The sequence below is a fragment of the Cryptomeria japonica genome, chromosome 8 (assembly GCF_030272615.1).
Source record: "Cryptomeria japonica chromosome 8, Sugi_1.0, whole genome shotgun sequence".
Lineage (NCBI taxonomy): Eukaryota > Viridiplantae > Streptophyta > Pinopsida > Cupressales > Cupressaceae > Cryptomeria > Cryptomeria japonica.
This window is the reverse complement of record NC_081412.1, coordinates 172,357,569-172,379,970: the sequence shown is the minus strand read 5'-3', so window position 1 is coordinate 172,379,970 and position 22,402 is coordinate 172,357,569. Positions and strand designations below refer to the sequence as shown.

Here is a 22,402-nt window from a genome sequence, read left to right as displayed (position 1 = left end):
ATGCTATGATGGTCAGCCATACATGCTTCCCAGATACCCAACTGATAAGATCATTCTTATGGAGTTGGGAAGACAGATCATGGTTGTTCACACTTTTCAGTCTGCCAAGCACAAGGTTGGAATGGGGATCTCTACCACAAACCCATTGAAAATTGGCCCGTACTCCCTTGTCACATCTGTGAAGGCTAAGGCCATGGAGATTGAATTGCAGGAAATCAAGCTCAAAAGGTTTAAACCTAGAGCTGCTTTTGATTATAGGGGTATGAAGGAGAAGATCAAGAAATCTTTTGTGCATGTTCATCGCATTGAAGACATTTGGGTAGATCTCCGTACAGAAGCCGAAGTTCTGAAGATGGATTACTGTAGGCTCACTGTTGAGCAAATTCTTGATTTGAACTTGGTGGATATCCCACAAGGGATGATTGGTGACGGGCATATACTTGATTCTGAATACACTTCACGGAGGGTTGAGGAAGCTCCACTTCCTTTGATCCAATGGTCGCACAAAGAGTGCATATCCATCCTTGACAGATTCTAGCCTATCTTGGCCAACACCAACTCATGGCTGAAAAGTAATGCTGTTAGACTTATAAAAATCAAGGTTGGTAAAGAAGATGATTCTACGGGGCCTCTTGGATGGAAATCTGAGATTCAGATTGACAACAAGGAGGGTGCTTCATCTTCGGGCACAAGGATCAAGTTGCGTGTCAGTCGTGCAGTAGTGCTTCCTCCTGAGGAGACGACTGTTCATTGGAAGGAAAAATCACGATTCCATGTACAGGTAATTGATCTGGATAATCCAAAAGATGGGCAGCAATCTGATGATGCTCCCAAATCTCCAGTTTCAGACTCACCTCATGAGATCATTCCACCACTTTCTATTGATATGCCTCTTTCTCCTCCTGATTTGCTTGTGGAAGAGTCTCCTCAGAATGCAATTCCCATTTCAGCATACGAGCCATCTCCTGATCATCAACAAGAGAGTGTGTTGAAAGTTCCTAAGAATATTCCTACTTGCATTCAGTTATCAGGAATTGATACTTCTACTTCTGGCTTTGAAGAATTCATGAGGCAATCTTCATGCCCGTTAGTAACTGAGCAAACCGTGGTCGCTGTCCAAACCAAAGTTCCCAGACTCGGACTTGGCTCGGACTCGGCAAGGCCGACTTGACTCGTGATTTGACTATGACTCGGCAATGACTCAGCAAAATAAAAAAACCCTTGAAATTAAGAGATTTTTAACAATTTAAAACTTGTTTCATGCGCCCATTATTCAATAAAGCCCAATTATAATGTGTGCTAGCTTGTTATGCCATGAAAGGCATGTTGGTAGAGTATCTACTTGTTTGGGGCTTCTGTTTACTATTTTCTTTGGCCAAATTGAAATTTTGGGAGCACCAACATGAGACATCATGAACATCTTCCCTTGGAAACTGTAAGGAGTGCTTGTGTATGGTAGCATTAAATAGTGTGTTTGTTGAACTTAGGTTTTACCTTGGGACTATAGTTGACCTTGGTCTTTCTTGGACCTCTTAGTTTTTAGGCTATATATATGTTGGATGGAAGGGGGAATTGTGAGGCCAGAAGGGTTTGAAAATATGCTCCTCGGAGACATGTCCCTTGCCGACAATAACCTGGTGCCCCATGGGGGGATTTTTTGGGATGTGGGGACAGGTAGGAAATGACCCCAACTCACCCCCTTTTTTCAAAATTTTAAGAAACATCCATGTTGTGAGGTACTCACACATTGCCCCATTGCAAATGAAGACCCCCACTTTTTGCTTTCTAGGGTTAGCTCTTTTAGTTTTGTTGTTGGTCGTTTTAGTGTCTTAGCCTTTGCATTGAAGGGATCGAGTTTCTCAAAGGTCATCAAATCAGGTGGATCTCCTCAAGGTGGAGTGAAGGAGGTTACGTCAGTTGAGTGATTAGGGGTTATTTAGATCATTCCTAGGGTTTTTGTGTACTATCTGGTCACCCTTCAAGTTGCTAAATCAAACCTTGGTTGAATGCATATTGTCCTCCTAGGTCCTGTCCCTTACATCAAGGTCAGAGTGAACTCACCTTAAAAGTCTGGAATGTCATCCTGATCCTGAAATGGCCTGAAATTTGACTAAGTCTGGAAATTTGAAGGATCCTCCAAAAACTAGATTTTGCATTATAACTCATGGAGGTCCGAAACCACTCTCAAACATCCTGACAATACATATGGAATATAACTTAAAGTATAAGAAAGAGAAAAGACATAAGGAAATGTCACTTATACTTAAATGTTATATTCCATATATGAATCCTGACAGAGAGACTAACTTGTCAATCAAGTCAAAACATTGACCTGTCGTGGCCGAGTCTTGGAGCTTGGACTCAACGAGTTTTTCCAAAACTCGCCGAGTTGGCGAGTCGAGCCAAGCTCGGCAAAACTCGCCGAGTCCGAGTCCGGAGTCAGCAAAACTCGCCGAGCTTGGCTCGACTCGCCAACTTGGCGAACTCGCCTGACTCTCGGCGAGTTTGGGAACTCTGGTCCAAACAGATATTCCTCCCAGGATGACCACGATGATTCAAACAGAAACTGCTTCTCCTTTGCCTACGACTGTGACTAGAGGGGAGTTGATGACTTTGCCTCCATGGCTTAGTTCTTTTACCCTGAAAAGGAAGAAGCAAGAAATCTCACCTGATGCCTTTGATTACCAGCAACTCAAATAGTCTAGATCCAAAGTTGCTAAGAAGGCCAAGACTATCTCCAGAGTAACTGTTGACAGTAACAAGATGAAGGTAGCTGAAATTGTGGAACCTATTGCAGATAAGCTCCTTGATGAAATGTCAGCTGCTGATTATAAGGTTACAAGGATAGAGTTGGGCAAGCAAATGCTTGAGGTCATTAAACATGATGCTCAGTTTTCTGTTGCTTCACTGGTGCAAAGGTGTGATGACCTTCTAGCAAAGAAAGACAAGCTAGAAGAGGAAAACCGACAACTTATGGCAGCCGTTCATAAAATTACAAAACCTGCTGCTGAAGGGAGTAACTCCATAGGTTCTTCCGGTTCCAAAGAATCAATTCGTGGAGTGGAAAGGTCTGCTCAGAAAGTACAAGCACTGGATTCTTGGGTTGATCAACTTCATGATCAATGTGTACAGGTAATGAAAGACATTTTTCAGATAATGTCTAAGTTGGAGACCGTTGAGGAGAAACTGGATCAAACTTCTAATACTTTCAAAAAGAATCTAGAAAGTGTTGAAGAAAGTTTGACAATCTGGCGTACATTCAATTTAATATTGGAAAAGAATAAAGAATACCATCAAGCCTTTGTATTTTGCAATTTGGTCTGAAAATGGGACTCCACAAAATTTTCAAATTCCATATTGTTAAACTCCAGTTGTGAAATCTGAGTGATTTCGCCAAACATTAGCTAGGGTCGATAGTTTCACCATTGAAACTGATCTTCCCAAGAGGGTTTGTGTCCTCGAGAAGCTGAGTTGGATCAAATCCTAACTCCAAAACCACAAGGGTTTCAATCCAAGAGAAAAAATAAAGTCAACATGTTTCAAATGAGCCTCTCACCACTCTTTATAGCCTTTTGAGGAACTCTTCAAATATTCTTTTCCAACTTCTCTCTCTTTTCATATCTTCCTTTCTTTTTTAATTTTAAAATTTAACTTGGGAATTAATGAAGTGGCCTTCATGGACATAAATATGGTCACTTAAAACTTAGGAATTAATGACCTTATTAAATAATTGAAACATAATTTTAATTATTTATTTATATTTATAGGCCAGATAAAAGGGGACATTACAGAGAAGTAAAATATTGGTGTGGAGGAGTCAAGAACGCCCATAAATTTCCCTAGCATTGGGGCATCCTTCGAAGATGTTAGCACTATCATCTTCAGAGTTGAAAATTGCCATTTAAATACCCTTAGCTCCATATCAAAGATCAATTGCTCCATTTACTCTCAAATTTTTGCAACCTAAGCTGCAAAATGTCTTATATTGACCATTTTCTAATAAATTCGTACAATAGGCTTACATGTGAGGTCTTCAATTTTAGTCTAATTGAAACCAATGATTGGCTCCCTTTTCAGGCTTTGAGGCAATCATGTATTCAAGATCCCCTTGTTCTTCCACTTTCAGCAAAAGATTTGATTGTTGAAAATTTCTGTTAAAAATGACACTTCTCTAAGGAACTTTTGTGTACCTTGAAATTGGGTTCACAGCCATTGCATATTATAAATAGGACTTAACTAAAGGTGTCATACTTGCTCTTCTCAGTTGTTTTTTTCTAAGTTTCAACTATGTTGTCAACAACAATACCTTGTCTATAAACAATTGTAAGAATATATAGATTATGGGTTTTCTTAATTAGAGGACCTTGAACAGATATATATTGATAATTTTATTATATTCAGTATAAGTATCAGGACCTTGAATCTGCTACTAGAATTGATTTCCATTGATGACATACGAATATTTGCTTCACTTGAAGGGCTCTGAAAAATTCTGTTATTCTTTTTGTTCTATTTCCAGAATCAAGAATGGAAAAGAAACTCTTTAGCTCTTTTCCTATGTTGCACAAAAACCTTTATAAAATCAGTGGAAGAGGTGATAAAACACCCATAATAAGCTTTCGATAAGAATTAGTTTCTCGAGGTAATATTTGTTTCAACATAAAGAAAAATACTTGTTGACCCATAATTTCTAAAGTCCAGTTTTATCTCAAATAAATGGAAGGCCTGAAATTACCAAGTATGCTTGCAAGTTGAGTGCTCAAGTGACAACCAACTAAGAAGAAACAACAACATAAATAATCTTACGTTTGCAGAGACAACAACGTAAACAAACTTCCTTGTATTCTTTTGTCACATTATTACTATCAACTTTTAATCTCATTAGACTGCAAATACAACTCTTTCTACTTATTGACGATGATGTTCATGTTGATGAATTGCAGCGATTCATAATTTCCAATTCAGCATTTTTGAATGGAAGGCCATCTGCTTCTGCTTTCCAGGCACAAGACTTAAAGGGACAGAGGACATCGACATTTCTGCAAGAGTTGACACCACAAGGGCCACAACATTATAGTCGTCCATGTATATTCTCTGGCACGGCTAATTTACCACTTGCTCAGGTATGGTAGGATGTTTTATGAACATTCTCTCCTTTTTATTAGATGCATTAATGTTGGTCAACATGTGAAGCAGAAGATTTTTTTTTCACTTAGCTAGCTTGTCTATGAAAGATAACTGATGGAAGAATGTATGGTGGAATCTTGGGTATTGCTTTGAATTGACATCAGAAATGCTAAATCAATATCATATTTACTACATTAAATTAAAGCATTTATTATGTTTCAAAGGAAAGATGATCATTGTAGGCAAGGAATTTGGAAATAATGGACCTTTCTGTCACTTGTTGACTGCAGGAGATAGCATGCTATATGGGTCTTGAGCTTGGAAAGATAAAAATCAAGCGTTTTGCAGATGGTGAAATCTATGTACAACTTCAAGAAAGTGTTCGAGGATGTGATGTATTTCTAGTGCAGCCAACATGTCCACCTGCAAACGAGAATTTGATGGAATTACTTATAATGGTTGATGCATGTCGTCGAGCGTCTGCTCGAAATATAACTGCTGTCATTCCCTATTTTGGGTATGCTCGTGCTGATCGTAAGGTACCTTTGGCTAATTATTTGTTTATGCGTTATATGAGAATATAGAAATGTCATAGAACTGAAACACATGGTTCTATCTTAATGGTATATGGAAGAAAGTTTTCCATCGCAATGTGGTATTACTGCTTCATTGTTCATTTCTTTAGTCTTTTTCTTAAATTGCAAAGTAATGTACTCTGATTTTCAAAGAAATATAGAAATAAATATGGCCAAAAGGGGTGGTCACATCTTAAGAATTGCTAAAGACATCAAAGCAAAACAAAGGGAAGGCTATGGAGTCAGATATTACAAAGAATGTTCACCATCTCAATGTTTCATTTCTGAATCATGGTTCATTTCTTCTTTTCTCAGGCTGAAAAAATAACCTATTATACATTTCGAGGAAATATAGAAGATCCATATGGTCCAGTGTGGTGCTCTCATCTTAAGAAGTGCCAAGACATCAGAGAACAACAAAGGCAAAGAGATGCAATGAGATTCAGACTTGTTTAATGTTATTTTCATTTGAAAGGACAATGAAGAACCTTCCAATCTATTTTGATCCCTAAAGGAAGAAAAATATTGTCAAATAAAGTGACAACTCATAAATTCACCAAAAGTGGATACCTTAATATTTATTAATGGTAGGCTTTAGACACCCTAATATTTATTTAATGGCAGGCCTACCGGAAAAAAAAAAACTTTATATGTAAATCATAGTTAATCCTTGATACCAACTAAGCATTTTTACAATCGAGAGAAAAATGAGATCAAGAAAATATAAAAGTTATGAACCCAACCACCTTTTGTTTTGGTTAGTTTTATAAGAATCAGAATTGAAAGCCCCAAAATTTATTCAGGAAATCAAATTTTAGTCAAAGAGCATATCAGCAGGTTTTGAGGCACGTGTATCAATGACTGTCAGACAAAAAGGCAGATCATGTTGAGAAAATCTTAAGAACTGAAGCATTTACTTTCATGACAAAGGAAAGTGGTCTTCCAAGACAAATTTCAGGTCACCCAAGCTGAGCTGGTTGTCTGAAAGCATGTCATTTCCCCACCCTTAACCCATTAGTCAGATTCATAAACATGTTAATAATAAACAGATTATTATACACATTCATATTGCAAATGCATTAAATGTTACATATCACATATTAATATTCTTTTTAATATTGAATATTCATTAATAAACATGATTGATGACTTTAATACAATATTCCTTGTTTAATTAAAAAGTAATGGCAAGAAAAAAGATGTACGGCAGGTGGTACCCAAGTCTAATAACAAATAAGGTCTGAACTAATCACCCTATGTTCGAATTAATTAAATTGCCAAAAGGAAGCGATAGAGTAATTAGGTCTGATGTAGAAGCATTCAGAAGTAATATTAATCTCCAGACAGTCAGCGATTGCAATCAGTCAATGTGGATTATATTAAGACAAAGACAAATGCTAAGAGGCAGTGCGTGAGATTCTCATTGAAAAGCAAGAGACTATGTAAAGAAACATGCACTTAAATTATAAGCACTGATTAACATGATTAATACACAGATAATTATAATAGACAAAAGGCAGCGATTAAGCATAGTGGAGGATATTAACAAAAGGACATGTTCATTCAAAAGGTCATCTTCATTCTAAGGGACGTCTCTCTTCAAGAAAAGGAATAAAGATATACATGCTGATTATTCCAGTATTGATCAGGGAGCATTGATTGGAGTTCACAACCTGGTACGCTGTATGTCTTTATGATGTCTGTTAAATAAATACATTTACAGAATAAGATAATCTCTTTCTCTCTCTCTCTCTCTCTCTATATATATATATATATATATATAACATTCCTTTAAAGAATCTAGTTATAATGTGTGCATTGGTCCATAGATATAATATCATATGTATTCATAATGTGTGAATCAGCCTATATATATATCAAGGGCCTGATCTTGGATTCTTCTGCTAATACTTGGGTAAGGATTGGAATTCTTGTGTAGGGAAAGGTGGTCTAAATCCTCACAAGTCAGGAAATCTTGAGATGGGGTAAGGACAGTGTTGATGGTGTTTTTACGCACTATGCAACAAAATAAAATAAAGTATTCTATCCTCTCTTGAACAAAGACTCCCCAAATGCTAAGTTGCGTGATGAAATGGGATGACTCCAAGGTTCTGAATGTTAGGTCTTGACGTGCTCTTGGATAGATTCAGTTGTTTGATGTGATATTGCTGGAATCACAAGGTGGACTTACTTTGAATCTTGAATGTTGCTGGAATGTGGAAATTAACTTAACTTAAAAAAAGGGAAAAAGGATGAGGGTTGAGACAGCTAATCTAATTCTAGGAATGTAAGAGTGATGGACTATTTTTGATGAAACTCAACTAAGTCTTGCTTCGACATGCAGTGAACATCTCCACAAGGCTAGTGCAATCTTCTAGGGATAGCTTTATGATTTTCAAATCACCACCACAAGCATAGATACCCTCAAGTTGAAGCATATCAATGAAGAAGTAGCAATTGAAGTTAAACTTAGCTTAGGTGTTTTCAGTTGACTATGCAAGGCACTTTACAATCAGCAAGGTGTTAGTAGTATGGATGTACGAATTTTACCATTGATCATGCACAAAGTTCTTCCATTCATCTAAACAACATGAAAATAAAATGAGAAGTAGAGACCATGCAAATTGTTGAATCAACACATAAAGTTCACCATATCTTCAATGAAAATAATATGCCTCTTACAACAATGTCTTGACAACACTCTTTGCCTTCTCTTCCTACTCTTCTCTTCCTACTCTACTCTAACTATCTGCTATTGAACTATTCACTATTTCTGAACCATTAACTATTTAACTCCACAAATGAAAGAGTGGATCCTTATATAGTGCTCTCATTACAATTGAGTGGCTCAAATTGATTCATAATCAATGGCCAAGATCGAAAGATAGAAACCCTAATTAGGGTTTGTTACACCCATTACAAAGCATTTAATGCTTGACCAATGACAATTATATTTGATGGGACACATGTCCTTCCTTGAATAATTGACCAATAGATGATGAGAGTAGGTGCATTGGATTTTGTGCCCACATGTGGTAGTTATCTTCTTTGACGGATGAGTCAGGTACATTGAATCTCGACACCTTAGCTTGAAATAATGTGATTGGATAAGTGATGACTGGGCACCACCTTAGCTTGATTGATCTTTGTAACTCATCACAAATGTGTGGATGAATGAGGCATATCTCTTGATCATCTTACTTTTCATCTTCTTTTGGGAATTTCGCCTTAGTGCCATATTTGATGTAGACCTTGTGATGCCTATGCTTGATCCTTCCTTCTTGCCTTGAATGCATTGATCTTCATTGTATAATATCATCTTCTTCATGCAGTGGAAATCTTTCCTTCCAAGCCTGGAATTTTCTTGTTCTCCACTTGATGTCTTCTATATGGTGAAGTCTCTCTCTTGCAATGTAGTGCTTTGTGCTTGATGATCCTATCAGCTGCCTTGTATGAGCTTGAGACTTGAAGGGCTGCAATGTCTTCCTTGAGATCTTGTCTTTGCTTATGTGGTGAAATCTTGATGCTGTATGTGAGCTGTTGCTCTCATCTTGGAGCTGATCCTCATCACTTGCAGTGTTGTCTTTGTGTTTGATTCCTCGAGCCTGCATGTGAGTGATGTTCCTCCCACGTTTTGGAGTCTTGACCCTCTTCACATTCCTTTGCATGTTCATCCCCCTTGCATCAAACCTGGAAACAAACATGATTTGAATCAAAAACATTATAAAAAGTACTTAATCAAGCTTCCCACTACCTTCTCTAAATCTGGAAATGAATTTTCTGATCATGGGAAAACATCTGATTTTGGGTCTGATTTCCCTTCTTTTGGCTTAAGTCTCATCAATTTGAGGCTGATTTTGTGTCCCAGGCCTGATTTATGTCTGATTTCCCACTTTATGTGCCTGATTTGATAGGTTTCAGGTCTGAGAGAGACCTGATTTGCATTGGTTTCAAGTGGCAAAGGAAGTTCGTGGATCTCATAGGGCAAAGGAAGTGATGTCAATGCCTTGGTTGAGCAAAGGAAGTGGTGTCAATGCCTTGGCTGGGCAAAGGAAATGCTTTCAATGCCTTGATTGGGGAAAGGAAGTGGTGTGAATACCTTGGCTGGGCAAAGGAAATGCTGCCAATGCCCTGGTTGAGCAAAGGAAGTTGAATCCTTAAGTTGCACATTTCCATTGCTAAAGGAAGTCACGAAACTCTTTAGTGGCACATTCAACATAGCAAAGGAAATCATTTTATCCTTAAGTTTCTCTTTTCACATAGCAAACAAACCCTTAAGTCGCACTTTTTGGGGTTAAAGGAAATCACTCAATTGTTAAGTCGCACTTTTGGGGGGTCAAAGGAAATCACTTGAAATGCTTAGTTCGTGGATTTGGCCTTCCATTGAAAGTGATTGATTCCCTTCTTAACTTGCTATCACTTAAGCTTGCAATCATCTTCCTAGCAATGCACTTAGCATGATCATGATCTCATTTCAAATGATGCAATGCAAAACCTTAGTTCGCTGATTCAAGGGGTCAAAGAAAGTGGAAAACCTTAGGTCGCCGATTTGAGGGGGCAAAGGAAGTCTTAGTTCATGCTTCTGGAGAGTCAAAGGAAATCCTCCAAAATGGCAACTTTCGATGTCTTGACCCATTTGCTTCAAGCCTCTCATGATAATTTCAACTTCAACTCCCTTTTCCTTAGAATGTTGACCTCTAAAACCAACTTGCCTTAGCCAAATTTGCATTACATTTCTGATTTTGCAAGCCAGTGATGTGGATCAAATGGAATGATCATCGTGACTCATTCATTTCCTAAGCCTTGAAAACTAACTGACCTCACCTCGTCCTAAAGAGAGAGACTTGACTTTATTACCTCCTGGCTACCTAAGATATCGCACCTTTTTCAAGTGAAAGTCTAATAGCAAAAGACTAAAACTACCAATGGCTAAGCTACAACAACTAACCTAGAAAACGAAAAAAGTGGGGGTCCCTATTTGCAATGGGGTGATGTGTGAAATGGTCACAACAGACAGGTATGCTAGAAACCTTGAGGGAATAGTCCCAAGATGGGGTAAGGGCCTGCATTCAGAAACCTTGAGGGAGCCTACTTGTTGATTGGTCTATAAGTGCCCTAGCACAATAGTTTTCCCTCCTTAGTTTGGGTTAGGGAAGTAACAAGGATAATATCTTGATATAGAGGGTTATGGAATTGTATTATTAAGAAGTAATGCCTACTAATCTAAACATAAATTAAGATGTTATAATATTTAATGATGCATTCAATAATGTAGATTAATTATTGATAATTGGCAACCTCCAAGTAGGGGACATTGCAAAGTAGTTGCCAAGCTCTTGAGTTTTGTTTCCAGAAGCCCAAGACCAATCCTTGATCATTTGAAAGTCCTCTCTTGCTATTGCAGTTAGTTGCCATTCGTTTTGGCCATCTTATGTCATTGTTTGGCAACTCAATGGCTATTCTTGTTTTGTTTTAGCTGTTTAAGCATTGGTTTTCATTATCTAGCATTATAGAAATTGTGTAAAGGGGTTTGACAGTCCAAAAAGGGGAAGTAGATGTCTAGCATGTTTGGGAGTTAGGACAAGCAAGTACTTGTTCACTTAGGTAATGACTATCAATGAAGAATGGGAACAAAGGTGTATTTTTTCACTTGAGTGGCTAAACACAACTTCAAATCAGAATGAAGAAGTGATATTTTGACACTTGGTTAAAAAAGGTGCTTGAGGGGACAATGTGTCAATTTTTCAAAGTGAAATTAGAACCAAAAAGTGCTCCAAGGACATGATGAGCACAATCTTATATATATAGACGAGGGGGGTGAATTAGTATAAGACAAACTTTACTTTTTCAAAACTTAACAACCATAACAATATCAATCATACAAGATCTAACAATTATGCTACACAAGAAGAACACAGGATTTACATGGAAACCCTTTTGGGAGAAAACTATGGCAAAATATTGCTTATATAAAATTCTCTTTACAAACCGCATTGGTGTTGATGGGTGTTTTTGTAGTCTCCAACACAGATTAAAATACACTAGGTATCCCATTCTCTCTTGAAAGGAAATCCTATGTGGTAATTCAAATAGTATCACCCCAAGGTTTCGGTAATCAAGTCTTGACCGTGCTTCATATAACTTATTGAATGTATGACATTTTGTTGGTATTAGAAGGGGCCTTACACTAACAAGCTGGAGTTTTGTTTTTACAAGATTTCTCAAATAATCCTAAGATCTAAAATCTCAATATCATCACATTTAGCATTAAGAGTGGATGCTTTTCAACTTATTTAAATTCATTCCAAAATAAACTTCAAAATGGTAGGGTTTAGAAAGCTAAACTAAAACCTAAATGACAATTTGTTGATACTAATAGATGAATTCAAAAATGTTAATCAGATTTTGTTTCACCAGTTTAAATTACAACTACAACAAAATAGATGCAATCTTCAGAGGTATGTAATGTTCCCTTTCTAGGAGACAGGCAAATGAGCATGGTTGGCCTATTATCTGGGTTCTTGTGGGTCAGCAGAATAGTTAGGGGACTCATTCTGAGGGGCATAGAGCTTTGCAAGGGCTCTGTGAACTATTTTGAGTGTTTATACGACAGTCCCTACTTTTTAGGGAAGTCTCCTATTTTTTAGAGAGAACTAGCAGTTGACAAGATGACCACCCGGGGGACCACGAAGTAGAGTAGGAGCCTTTTGAGCAGTTTTTGGAGTTTGGAGTGAGGTTCCTATTTTTTAGGGCAAGTTCCTATTTTTTAGGAGGAACTACCAATTAGCCTGTAGGACCCAAGTGGCATTGGTGACCACAGTTTTTCAGACGGAATTCAGATCTGAGTCCCGGATTGCATTTTATGAATAAATATTTATATTTCCTAAGTTATGGATTTAAATAAATTATATTAAACTGATATCATAATCACTTTATAATAAAATAACTTATAATAAGTTGGCCCCCTTTTTCCTAGGCGTTTGAGGCATAAAATGTTATAATAAAAATGGGAAAACATTTTAATAATAAAATATGATGCCTAAGGGGTCAATTTTTAAAGAAAGGCATAGATTTTATTAAAAATAATGTTGAAAATATGGAAACCCTAAAAGTGATGACCTAGGGTTTGGAGCCTTTTAAAAAGGTATTTGGAGGTCATTTTTCATCATTCTTTTGATCATTTTTTATTTCTCATTTGAAGAATAGCAGCTCTGTGATCAGATTTGCAGCAAACAGGTGTTGGAGAACAAAAATTCTTCAATTCCAGGCAAGCTTGGACGAAACCCCAGGCCATATTTCATGGAAATTCACTTAGAATTTGCATTTGGGCTTCAAAATTCAGTCTTAATCAATATTCTCAAACCTGCAACAGCAAGGAGATCAAACATCAGAGGTAATTAAGGGCAGCAAATACCATTTTTTAGCTCCAGGAGGTCATCCTATGCTGACCGTACATTCTTGGTGACATCAACCAGGTTAAAATAAATCAGCAGCAATAAGGGTTTGAATATTGTAGGAAATTCATTGTTAGTGGTAGGAATCAGCAAATAGTGGTTTTATCAGACTTTCTCAAGCAGATATGAACTGAATGAGCAATTCTCTGAGGATTAGAGGGCAAATTCAGTGATTTCTCCTGGGAGCCTGTTAGAACTTGTAGCAGATTTAATTACTTCTTCAATAAAAGTTTTTGATAATTATAGTGGATGCTAATAGACCTTATTGGAGGAGCTGTCACAACTGGGACGCCCCTATAATGCCATTTTTGTGAGATCTCTCAATTAAAAAGCAATATCCAAGCTAGGCGATTGGACTTCTGGTATGAAAATTGTCTTTTTGTGGAAAAATAAGCTCTATAATTGAAATTTTAATTTGCTGTTGTAAATTTCAGAATTCTAAAAATTATTTTCAGTCCATTTATTTCTTTGTATCTTGCATTCTGTAATGGACTGCCTTATCTCAGGTAAGAGGGTGACTGATTTTTCTTTCCTGTTTGAATTGTAGTTAAGTTGAACCTGATGCGTTTATTTTGTCTCTTTGCATTCATTAATTTTACATATACATGTGCAATGGGTTAACAACCATTAACTATTCAAATAAACAATGAATGATAACCACCGTACGATACTGTTGTACTTATAACAAAGCATTTAGATAGTATAAAAATGAGAATGGTAATGATTCTATTAATTCCTAGCAGTACACACACTCAAAGTTGCCCTTTCCCTTGAACACAATACTATTTTTCCTATTTGATTCACAATGATCAAATACAAATCTGCAGGTAAGCAATTAGAGAACTTGGAATTGGTGACTTGCTGAGTTTTTGTTTTAACTCCCACACCCAACAACCTCCCTCTCCTCCACGTTAACTGAATAACCTTTTTGTACCACGCATCCTAAAGCTGGAGCAGCACATAAGCTACGCCCAAACTAGATGCCAAAGTGTAAATCCTACTACGCCCAACACACACATAACGAATACCAAACCACACAAGGTGAATGAACATGGCCAGTAAGAAGGATTAATATGACTTCTGTTGGTAGATTGATCACGCCCTTGTCATAGGTGATATTCACTCCCAGCCAAAGTATTATTCATGCCTAACCAATAGTGTTGTTGACGCCCTAGTCAAAAGGTTTCCTATGCCCAATCGATGGTATAAATATGCCCAACCAAGGTAAATGTTACGCCCAACAAAGATTAAGATCCATGACCAACAAAATATGTAGTACAACTACTCAACTTTGGCACTTGTATTATATATCATTCCACGAAGAGGTGTCTTTCACGCCCAACACTACCCTAGCGCTGAAGTTAATGATTTTTCAGGTCTCCCAAATCCCTGCGAATTTTCCTTGTTTGAACACAAAATGGCTTCCACTGTAAATTACTATGCCCTATGGCTGAAAGAAGGTGTTCTTACCAATCATCCTAGTACTTCGATTCCTCCATGGATGAATTTCCACCCGCACTTTCCCAAAATCCTTGTTCCTAGGCCCTGCAATTTTAATCAAAGATTGCCTAGATTTGGTCTTTCGCAAACTTGGGAAATGTTGCCAATGAGGGTGTACGTCCCCAAAAGCCAGTAAGCTTTCTAGATTTCTCCATAAACACAATTTCCAATAAACACAGTCTCCAAGATGATCAAATCTTCATTAAATGTTCTTATTTATGGCTTCAGTTGGGCACACTTCCCAAGACACCACTAATGTGAGATAAAAGAAAGTTACAATAAAATATTATTATCCCTTGTCTCCAAAAAGAAGGTGGACTTTTAATTTTTCCCCATTAACAATAGTCCCAGCATTAAATAAATCACTAAAGTTAAATATTTAAATTTAACTTTAGGAACTTTTGATTTTTTGCCCAAATGATTAATGGCCCATTAAATTTGCAATCCAGGTGAAGAATTAAATGCACCAAGACACTGTCAACCAAAATTGCTTCAAAATTTACCAGTCATTGACCCCAAACTGACTTACTATAAATAGTAAGCATCTAGAAACCCTGTCAAAACACCTTCGATTGGCCTGAAACTGAAATTGCCTAGGCCAAATCCTTCATTGATCCCTGTAAAGTCTTGGTTAGCCCTCGTGACCATGGCAAAACGGGCTAACGACAAATCACCTCATGACTACTAAAAAGGGGACATTACAGTCCGCCCCCCTTGAAATTGTTTGTCCTCAAGCAATCTCAACTCTGGATGCTGCAAAACATGCTCGCCCTCCCAAGTAGCATCCTCTACTGACAAGTTCTTCCATTTCACCAAGTATTCCCTAATGACCCGACTCCGTAAAGTGTGTTCCCTAGTATCAAGAATGGTCTCAAGAACCAAAACAAGTTTCCCCTCATCATCCTGTTGTGACGTTTTCACACATCGCCCCATTGCAAATGGGGACCCATGTTTTTTGCTTTTTAGGGTTTGTTTTCTAGGTCTTTTAGGGTTTTGTCAGTTAGCCTTTGCATTTTGAGTGTCGCCTAGGTGATCACATGGATAAGCAAGTCCGGCTTGAGTGATGTCCTGATCTTGAAATTTGGCTAAGTCTGAAAGTCCTGATCCTGGAATTTGACTAAGTCTGGAATGTCCTGATCTTGAATTTGACTAAGTCTGGAAACTGAAAAACCTCCAAAAACTAGATTTTGCAATATAACTCCTGGAGGTCTGAAACCACTCTCAAACATCCTGAAAGTATATATGGAATATAACTTAAAGTATAAGAAAGAAGAAAATTTCTTATACTTAAATGTTATATTCCATTAAAATTGTCCTGATAGAGAGTTCGAAAAGTCAAATTTCGCTCCTGACCTTCACTGAGGGTCCAGAGCGAAAAGCGCTCATGTCCCTCTCCAAGGGTCCAAGGCGAATCGCTCCTGACCCTCACCAAGGGTCCAGAGCGAAAAGGCTTAGTGGAGTCATTCCTGACCTTGTTTGGACAAATTGAGACATCAAAGGCATGATGGAGGACAAAATGAACGTGATAGAGCATCCAGACTTGATTAAGGACGATGAAATGATGGAGTATTTGTCTAGAAAGGTAAATTCGCTCTTGTCCCTCTCCAAGGGACCAGAGCGATTTTATTCATATACACATTTTTAGACCTTGTTTGGACTCGAACTTTTATTCATGGCGTGTAAAGAGATGATATTTTCCTCAGCGAAGGAAATTTGAAGTGAAAAGTAAAAAGATTTGGCCCTGAGAGCAAAAATCGCTCCTGTCCCTCACTGAAGGACCGGAGCTTGAATTTCAAATTTGCACTGTTCTTGCAGGGTCAAGACAATTTTATGATTTGAAGAGACCAAGGAAAACATGATTTATCCATTGAATATAATTTGGAAGGCTAACAAAGGACGGATAAGCTTGGATTTGCAAAATAGCTCCTGTCCCTCACCAAGGGACCAGGGCGAAAATGCTTTAAAGTGCACTCATTTCAAAGATCGAATAAATTGAACTCGAAATTCTAAGTAAAAATGCCATCTTGGACGTCAAAAATGAGGTCTTGGACGTAAAAAACAAGAAGTGTGAGGTCTAGAATGAGATCGCTCCTGTCCCTCACCAAGGGACCAAAGCGATCTTGTTAATAGCCATTATTTTTCATGATTGGGCACCAAATATCCTTCAAATTACATTAAATGCCAGATTCGATAAAACCTTGAAATATTTTTGGCATTTAATAAAAGCGCATGGTATTTAATAATTAATTTTGAGCCTAAAAAAATTGAATTTTTTAATTATAAAGGCATATAAAATTAATTATTATTATTTTAAAAAATAAAATAAAATTGGAGCGCTTGAGGTATTATTTAATGTTTTTATCAAGTCGGCTTCTTCTTTTATTAATTTTTATTTATCTTTTGGCCTATTTCTCCAAGTCGGCCCATGGAAATAAAATGGTGAGCGCTCTATATATTTGAGGCATGTTTTTCATTATTCAAATCATTCACTCATCATTTCAAGTGCGATTTGGAAGAGCAATTTGAGGAGCGAATTTCTACCAGGAGTGGAGACTAAGAAGGGCGAAATTCATCTTGAAGGCTATTGGAGAGGCGTATTTCTTGCTAGATTGGAGGATAAATTCCAGATGTTTTGAAGGTATTTGAAGGCGAATTTCCAGATCTTGAAGAAGCTAGTGGAAGATGGAGTTCTTTTCCAAGCTAAAGGGAGCGCATTTTGCTAAAGGGAGTCTTGATCTACATTTTGCCTAGCGAATTCTCCTATTTTTGCATCATTTTTTAGAATTAATTCCCAAGTGGAGGTATGGCGTAATCACCTTGGCACCATTTTTGAAGATTTAAATTTTGCTTTGAAAATCCTAAATTAGGAAATGATAACTCAAGATTTATCATGAAGTTTCCTAATTAAAATCTTGAATATTCCTTTTAAAGTTTAATTTTTAGATTTCAAGATATATTACTAATTTTGAAATGTTGTGTAGGCATCAAATGGAGATCCCGGAGTTGGAAAATCAAGCAAGGACAAGGACGACCTTCTTCGATCCAACCAAGCAAGGACAAGGGCGACCTCCTCCAGCCTAGCATCGACAAGGACGACCTTCTTTGGACTAACGTCATCAAGGGCGACCTCTTCCAATCCAGCATTCCAAGGCGAGGTACAACAGTCATCCTGTACATCAAGGACACAAGAAGTTAGAACAAGGGTTTGTTAAAGAAGCAGATGGTTCCAGATGAATTAATTAAAGCTAGCTTCTCAACAACATCAAGTTGAATATTTACCAAGTTACAAGTGTCAGACGAGGTGGCATCCTAGTCATCACTTCTCCAGTCAGTGTGGTCCACCTCAGCATGTCCAGATTCAATGTACCTAACTCATGGAAGGTGGCACAAACTCCGATGTACCTACCCCAGCTATCCATTGGTGGAATTTTCTAGAGAGGACATGTGTCCAAGCAATACAATTATTTCATTGGTCAAGCATTAAATGTTATGTAATGGTTGTAACAAACCCTAATTAGGGTTTTCATTGTTGAATCTTGGCCATTGATCTCGAATTGATCTAGGCCATCGAATTGTATTGTGGGCACTATATAAGCCCTGGCATTTCATTTGCAATTAGCAATAGTTCAATAATAGTTAGAGAGTTGAAAATAGTTAGAAGATAGAAATAGAATAGTAACTAGAGTAGAGTAGAGAGAGAAGGCAAAGATTGTTGCCAAGATGTTGTTGTAAAAGACTTGTAACTTCATTAAAGAAATGGTGAAATTTATGGGTTGATTCGACAATTTGCATGGTCTTTATACTTCTCGTATTTGATTTCATGTTATTAGATGAGTGGAAGAAATGTGCTTGATTGATGGTGGAATTTGTACATCCATACTACTAGCAGTTTGTTGATTGCAGACTTGCCTTGCGTAGTCAACTGGAATCATTCAGCTTAAGCCTAACTTCAATTGTCGCTTCTTCATTGATATGCATCAACCTGATGGTGTCTATGCCTGCAGTGATGATTTGAACATCATAAAGCTTCCCTTCGAAGATCGCACTAGCCTTGTGGAGATGGTCCTGCGATGTCAAAACAAGACCTAGTTAGAGTTTCATCAAAGATCAATCATTGTTCCTACATTCTTAGTATTAGGATTAGATCCTCTCTTCGCCCTCATCTTTTTTCCTTTTTTCAAGTCAAAGTTAGTAAAATCCTGTGTCCAGCAATATTCAAAGCAAATCAGAAGTTCAATCATCAAATGTAAGTCCCCTTGTGATTCCAGCAAATCACATCATACCACAGAGAGCTTATCCACACGTAGAGACCCTACATACAAGAACCTTGGAGTCATCCTGATTGATCCTTTTTCGCGATATCTTCAGCAATCAGAGGCTTTATTCAAGAGAGGATAAGGTACCCTTAGGTATTTTATTCTGTGTTTGATAGTGTACAAAATACACGTCAACACATCCAAAGGAGCTAACTCAGCTGAAGGTACCACATTATGACCCAACGGCTTTTTGTGGCGAGATACATGAAACACTTTATGCACCTTACTGTTTGTCAACAACTCAAGCTCATAAGTGACTTCACCAACCTTCTTGATAACTCTGAAAGACCCATAATAGTTTGGCTTCAATTTCTTTGCACCACTCCTTTTGAGAGTAGACTAATGGTAAGGCTGCAGCATAAGATAAACCATGTCACCAACCTCAAAAGATCTCTCCATCCTGTGCTAATCTGCATATTGTCTCTATTGATTCTTAGCCTTCTGCATGTTTTCCTTCAAGGACCTCATAATATCCCGACTCTCTTGTAAAAGGTCCTTAGCCTTAGGTACTCGACTATCACCAAACAACAAATCTAAGAAGCTTGGAGCCTCGTAGCCATAGAGAGCCGTAAAAGGTGACATTTGGATAGACATATGATAAGTGGTGTTATAATAGTACTCTCCTAAATGCAACCACTTCACCCATGCCTTCTGCTGCCTTGCAATATAATTACAGAGGTATCCTTCCACCCACTTGTTCACAATTTCGAATTGCTCATCTATTTGTGGGTGATAGCTAGTGGTCGGTGTAAGCTCTGTCCCACACAGCCTGAAGAGCTCCTGCCAACAATTGCTCATGAACCTGTTGTCCCTGTCACTGACAATGCTCCGTGGCAATCCGTGCAACAGGAATACCTCTCTGAAGAATAACTTTGCCTTCTAAACCGCTGTATAGGTGGATGAGATAGCGAAGAAATGTGCAAATTTTGTCAACTGATCCACCACAACATATATGGAATCCTTGCCTTGGACCTTGGGCAGGCCCGTAATGAAATCCATGGACACACTCCCACTTCCTCTCGGGAATGGGTACGAGCTACAATAATCCACTTGGGAAATAGTGCTCATGCTTATTTTGCTGACACACAGGGCACTCCCTCACATACTGTAATACCTTTGACTTGAGCCCTTTCCAAGTAAAGTGCACTCTCACCTGCTTGTAAGTTTTGAAATACCTTGCATGACCTGCTAACGGTGAGCCATGGAAAGCTCTCAAGATCTTCTTCTTCATAGTAGATCCTGGCACTAATAAGATCCTCTCCTTGTAGATGATCAAGTGATTCACCACTGTGTACCTGTCATCCTGGATAGTGCCATCAATAATCCCAGTAGCCCACTTTTCCTTTGCATATTTTGCAGAAATCAACTCCCTCCAGTCATCGTCCAACACTCCCAAAGCACACATGTGAGGTCTCCTAGATAAAGCGTCAGTAACTATGTTATTCTTGCCCTTGACAAAAACTATGTCAAAATCATAAGCCTGCAGTTTGCTGACCCACTTCTGCTGCCTATCATTCAGATCCTTTTGCCCAAGGAAATGTCTTAAATTGTTATGATCTGTCTTGACTGTAAACTTATTGCCAACTGGACACTATCTGAATTTAGCCAAGGCATGCATTATCGCCAACATCTCCTTGTTATATATATTGTAGCTCCTCTCAATACCCCTCAACTTCCCGCTCTCAAATGCAATGGGGTGTCTATCTTGCATCAATACTACATCAAGGTCTTTGCCCGAAGCATCACAATGCAACTTGAAAGGTCTACTGAAATCAAGAATGGCCAAAATTGGGCATGTGCTCATCAACTCCTTAAATCTGTCAAAATACTGTTGATCTCTATCTGACCACTCAAATGCATCTTTCTGAGTCAAATCAGTAAGGGGTGCAGTAGTCTGAGAAAAACCCTTCACAAAGTGGCGGTAGAATCCACACAAACCAGGAATCCCTTCAGCTGAGAAATATTCTTCAGTGGCGCCCAATCCATAATAGCCCCGATTTTCTCTGGATCCACATGAACACCCTCAACATTGATGATGTGCCCCAAGTACAACAACTTTGTCATCCCAAAAGCACATTTAGACATCTTCGCAGATAGGGATTCAAGCTCAACAATACTCAACACAATATCTATGTGTTTCAAATGCTCCTCCCAAGTCTTACTGTAAATCAATATGTCATCGAAGAATATCAACACAAACCTCCTCAACTGATCTCTGAATGTCTTGTTCATACAGGATTGGAATGTAGCTGGTGCATTAGTCAAGCCAAAGGGCATGACTAAGAACTCAAAGTATCCATAATGACACGTGAAAGCTGTCTTCTCCACATTGTCCTCCCTGACCCAAATTTGATGATAGTGGGATCTCAAATCTATTTTGGAAAAGTAGTAGGCTCCATGTAACTCATCTATGAGTTCATCAATACTGGGAATCAGATATCTGTTTTTAATTGTTTTCTTGTTCAATTCCTTGTAATCAATGCACATCTTGAAAGTCTCGTCCTTTTTAACCAACACAACTGAAGAAGCAAATGGACTCTTACTAGGCCTGATGTGCCCCATCTCGAGAAGCTCTCTGATAGCTATTGACGTGTCTAAAGTCGCATCGTTGCAACTCTATCCGGCCAATGCAGAATAGAATGTTCTCGCCGAGTATCCTATCCTCTCTTGTATAAGGAAGCCTTAATGCTGTTTGGTTTGATCATGTGGGGACAACCTCAAGGTTCCAAATGTCAGTTCTTGACTACGGGATAACTCAACGGTCGATGTGTTTTGCTGGGAGCACAAGGGGCCTTACATTTACAACAAGCTGGTTTGCTGCGATTCTCGGACTAGGAAATAAAATCAAAAGGGAGGGTCTTTCTTCCCTTTTGCTTCTTTTAGCTTGGTTCTTCTGTGGAAATAGTTACCCTTTTTCTAGATTTACTTGCAGGTTTCCTTTGTGTTACTTCTTTTCCCCTCTTTCTTTTCTTGGTTTCCTCTTCACTTTTCTCTTCTATTGGCTGAGCTTCTTGCTGAAATTCCTCTTTTTCTTCATCAGATGACTGGGAATCCAGGTCCCCCATCAAGTTGTTGCACAAAGCCACATCTCTCTCCATCAAGATGGTAATTTGGCGATCAACCCACTTATCGGTGTACTTCAGTGCTGACCACATCAACTCATCTAAGTCCATCACTTCTTCCACATACCAATCAAGCAAAGGTATTAGTTGATCTTTGATTGGATCATAATCATGGATTTCTTTATCAATTCCATTGCCTCCGGTGATAACCTTATATTAGTCCCTCCCTGTAGAGTTCTTGTTACATACATCAGAAAAGCATCATTCACCCTTTTGAAATGAGCGTTGTTATGAAGGTGCAACTGATGATAGCATCCATAGACCTTATACAACCCTTCTTGATTGCCAACAGCTCCACGACATGTTAA

At 38.2% G+C, this 22,402-nt stretch overlaps 1 protein-coding gene across 2 annotated transcripts in view; it reads left to right on the top strand.

The window, feature by feature from the left end:
- Positions 1-22,402, top strand: part of LOC131050625 (ribose-phosphate pyrophosphokinase 1) — a 146,732-nt gene that overhangs the window by 30,705 nt on the left and 93,625 nt on the right. For both annotated transcript variants that reach the window (XM_057984825.2, XM_057984824.2), the window contains exons 2-3: positions 4,944-5,123; positions 5,418-5,666. In XM_057984825.2, the coding sequence (XP_057840808.1) occupies positions 4,944-5,123; positions 5,418-5,666 (429 nt within the window). The remainder of the gene's footprint in view (positions 1-4,943; positions 5,124-5,417; positions 5,667-22,402) is intronic.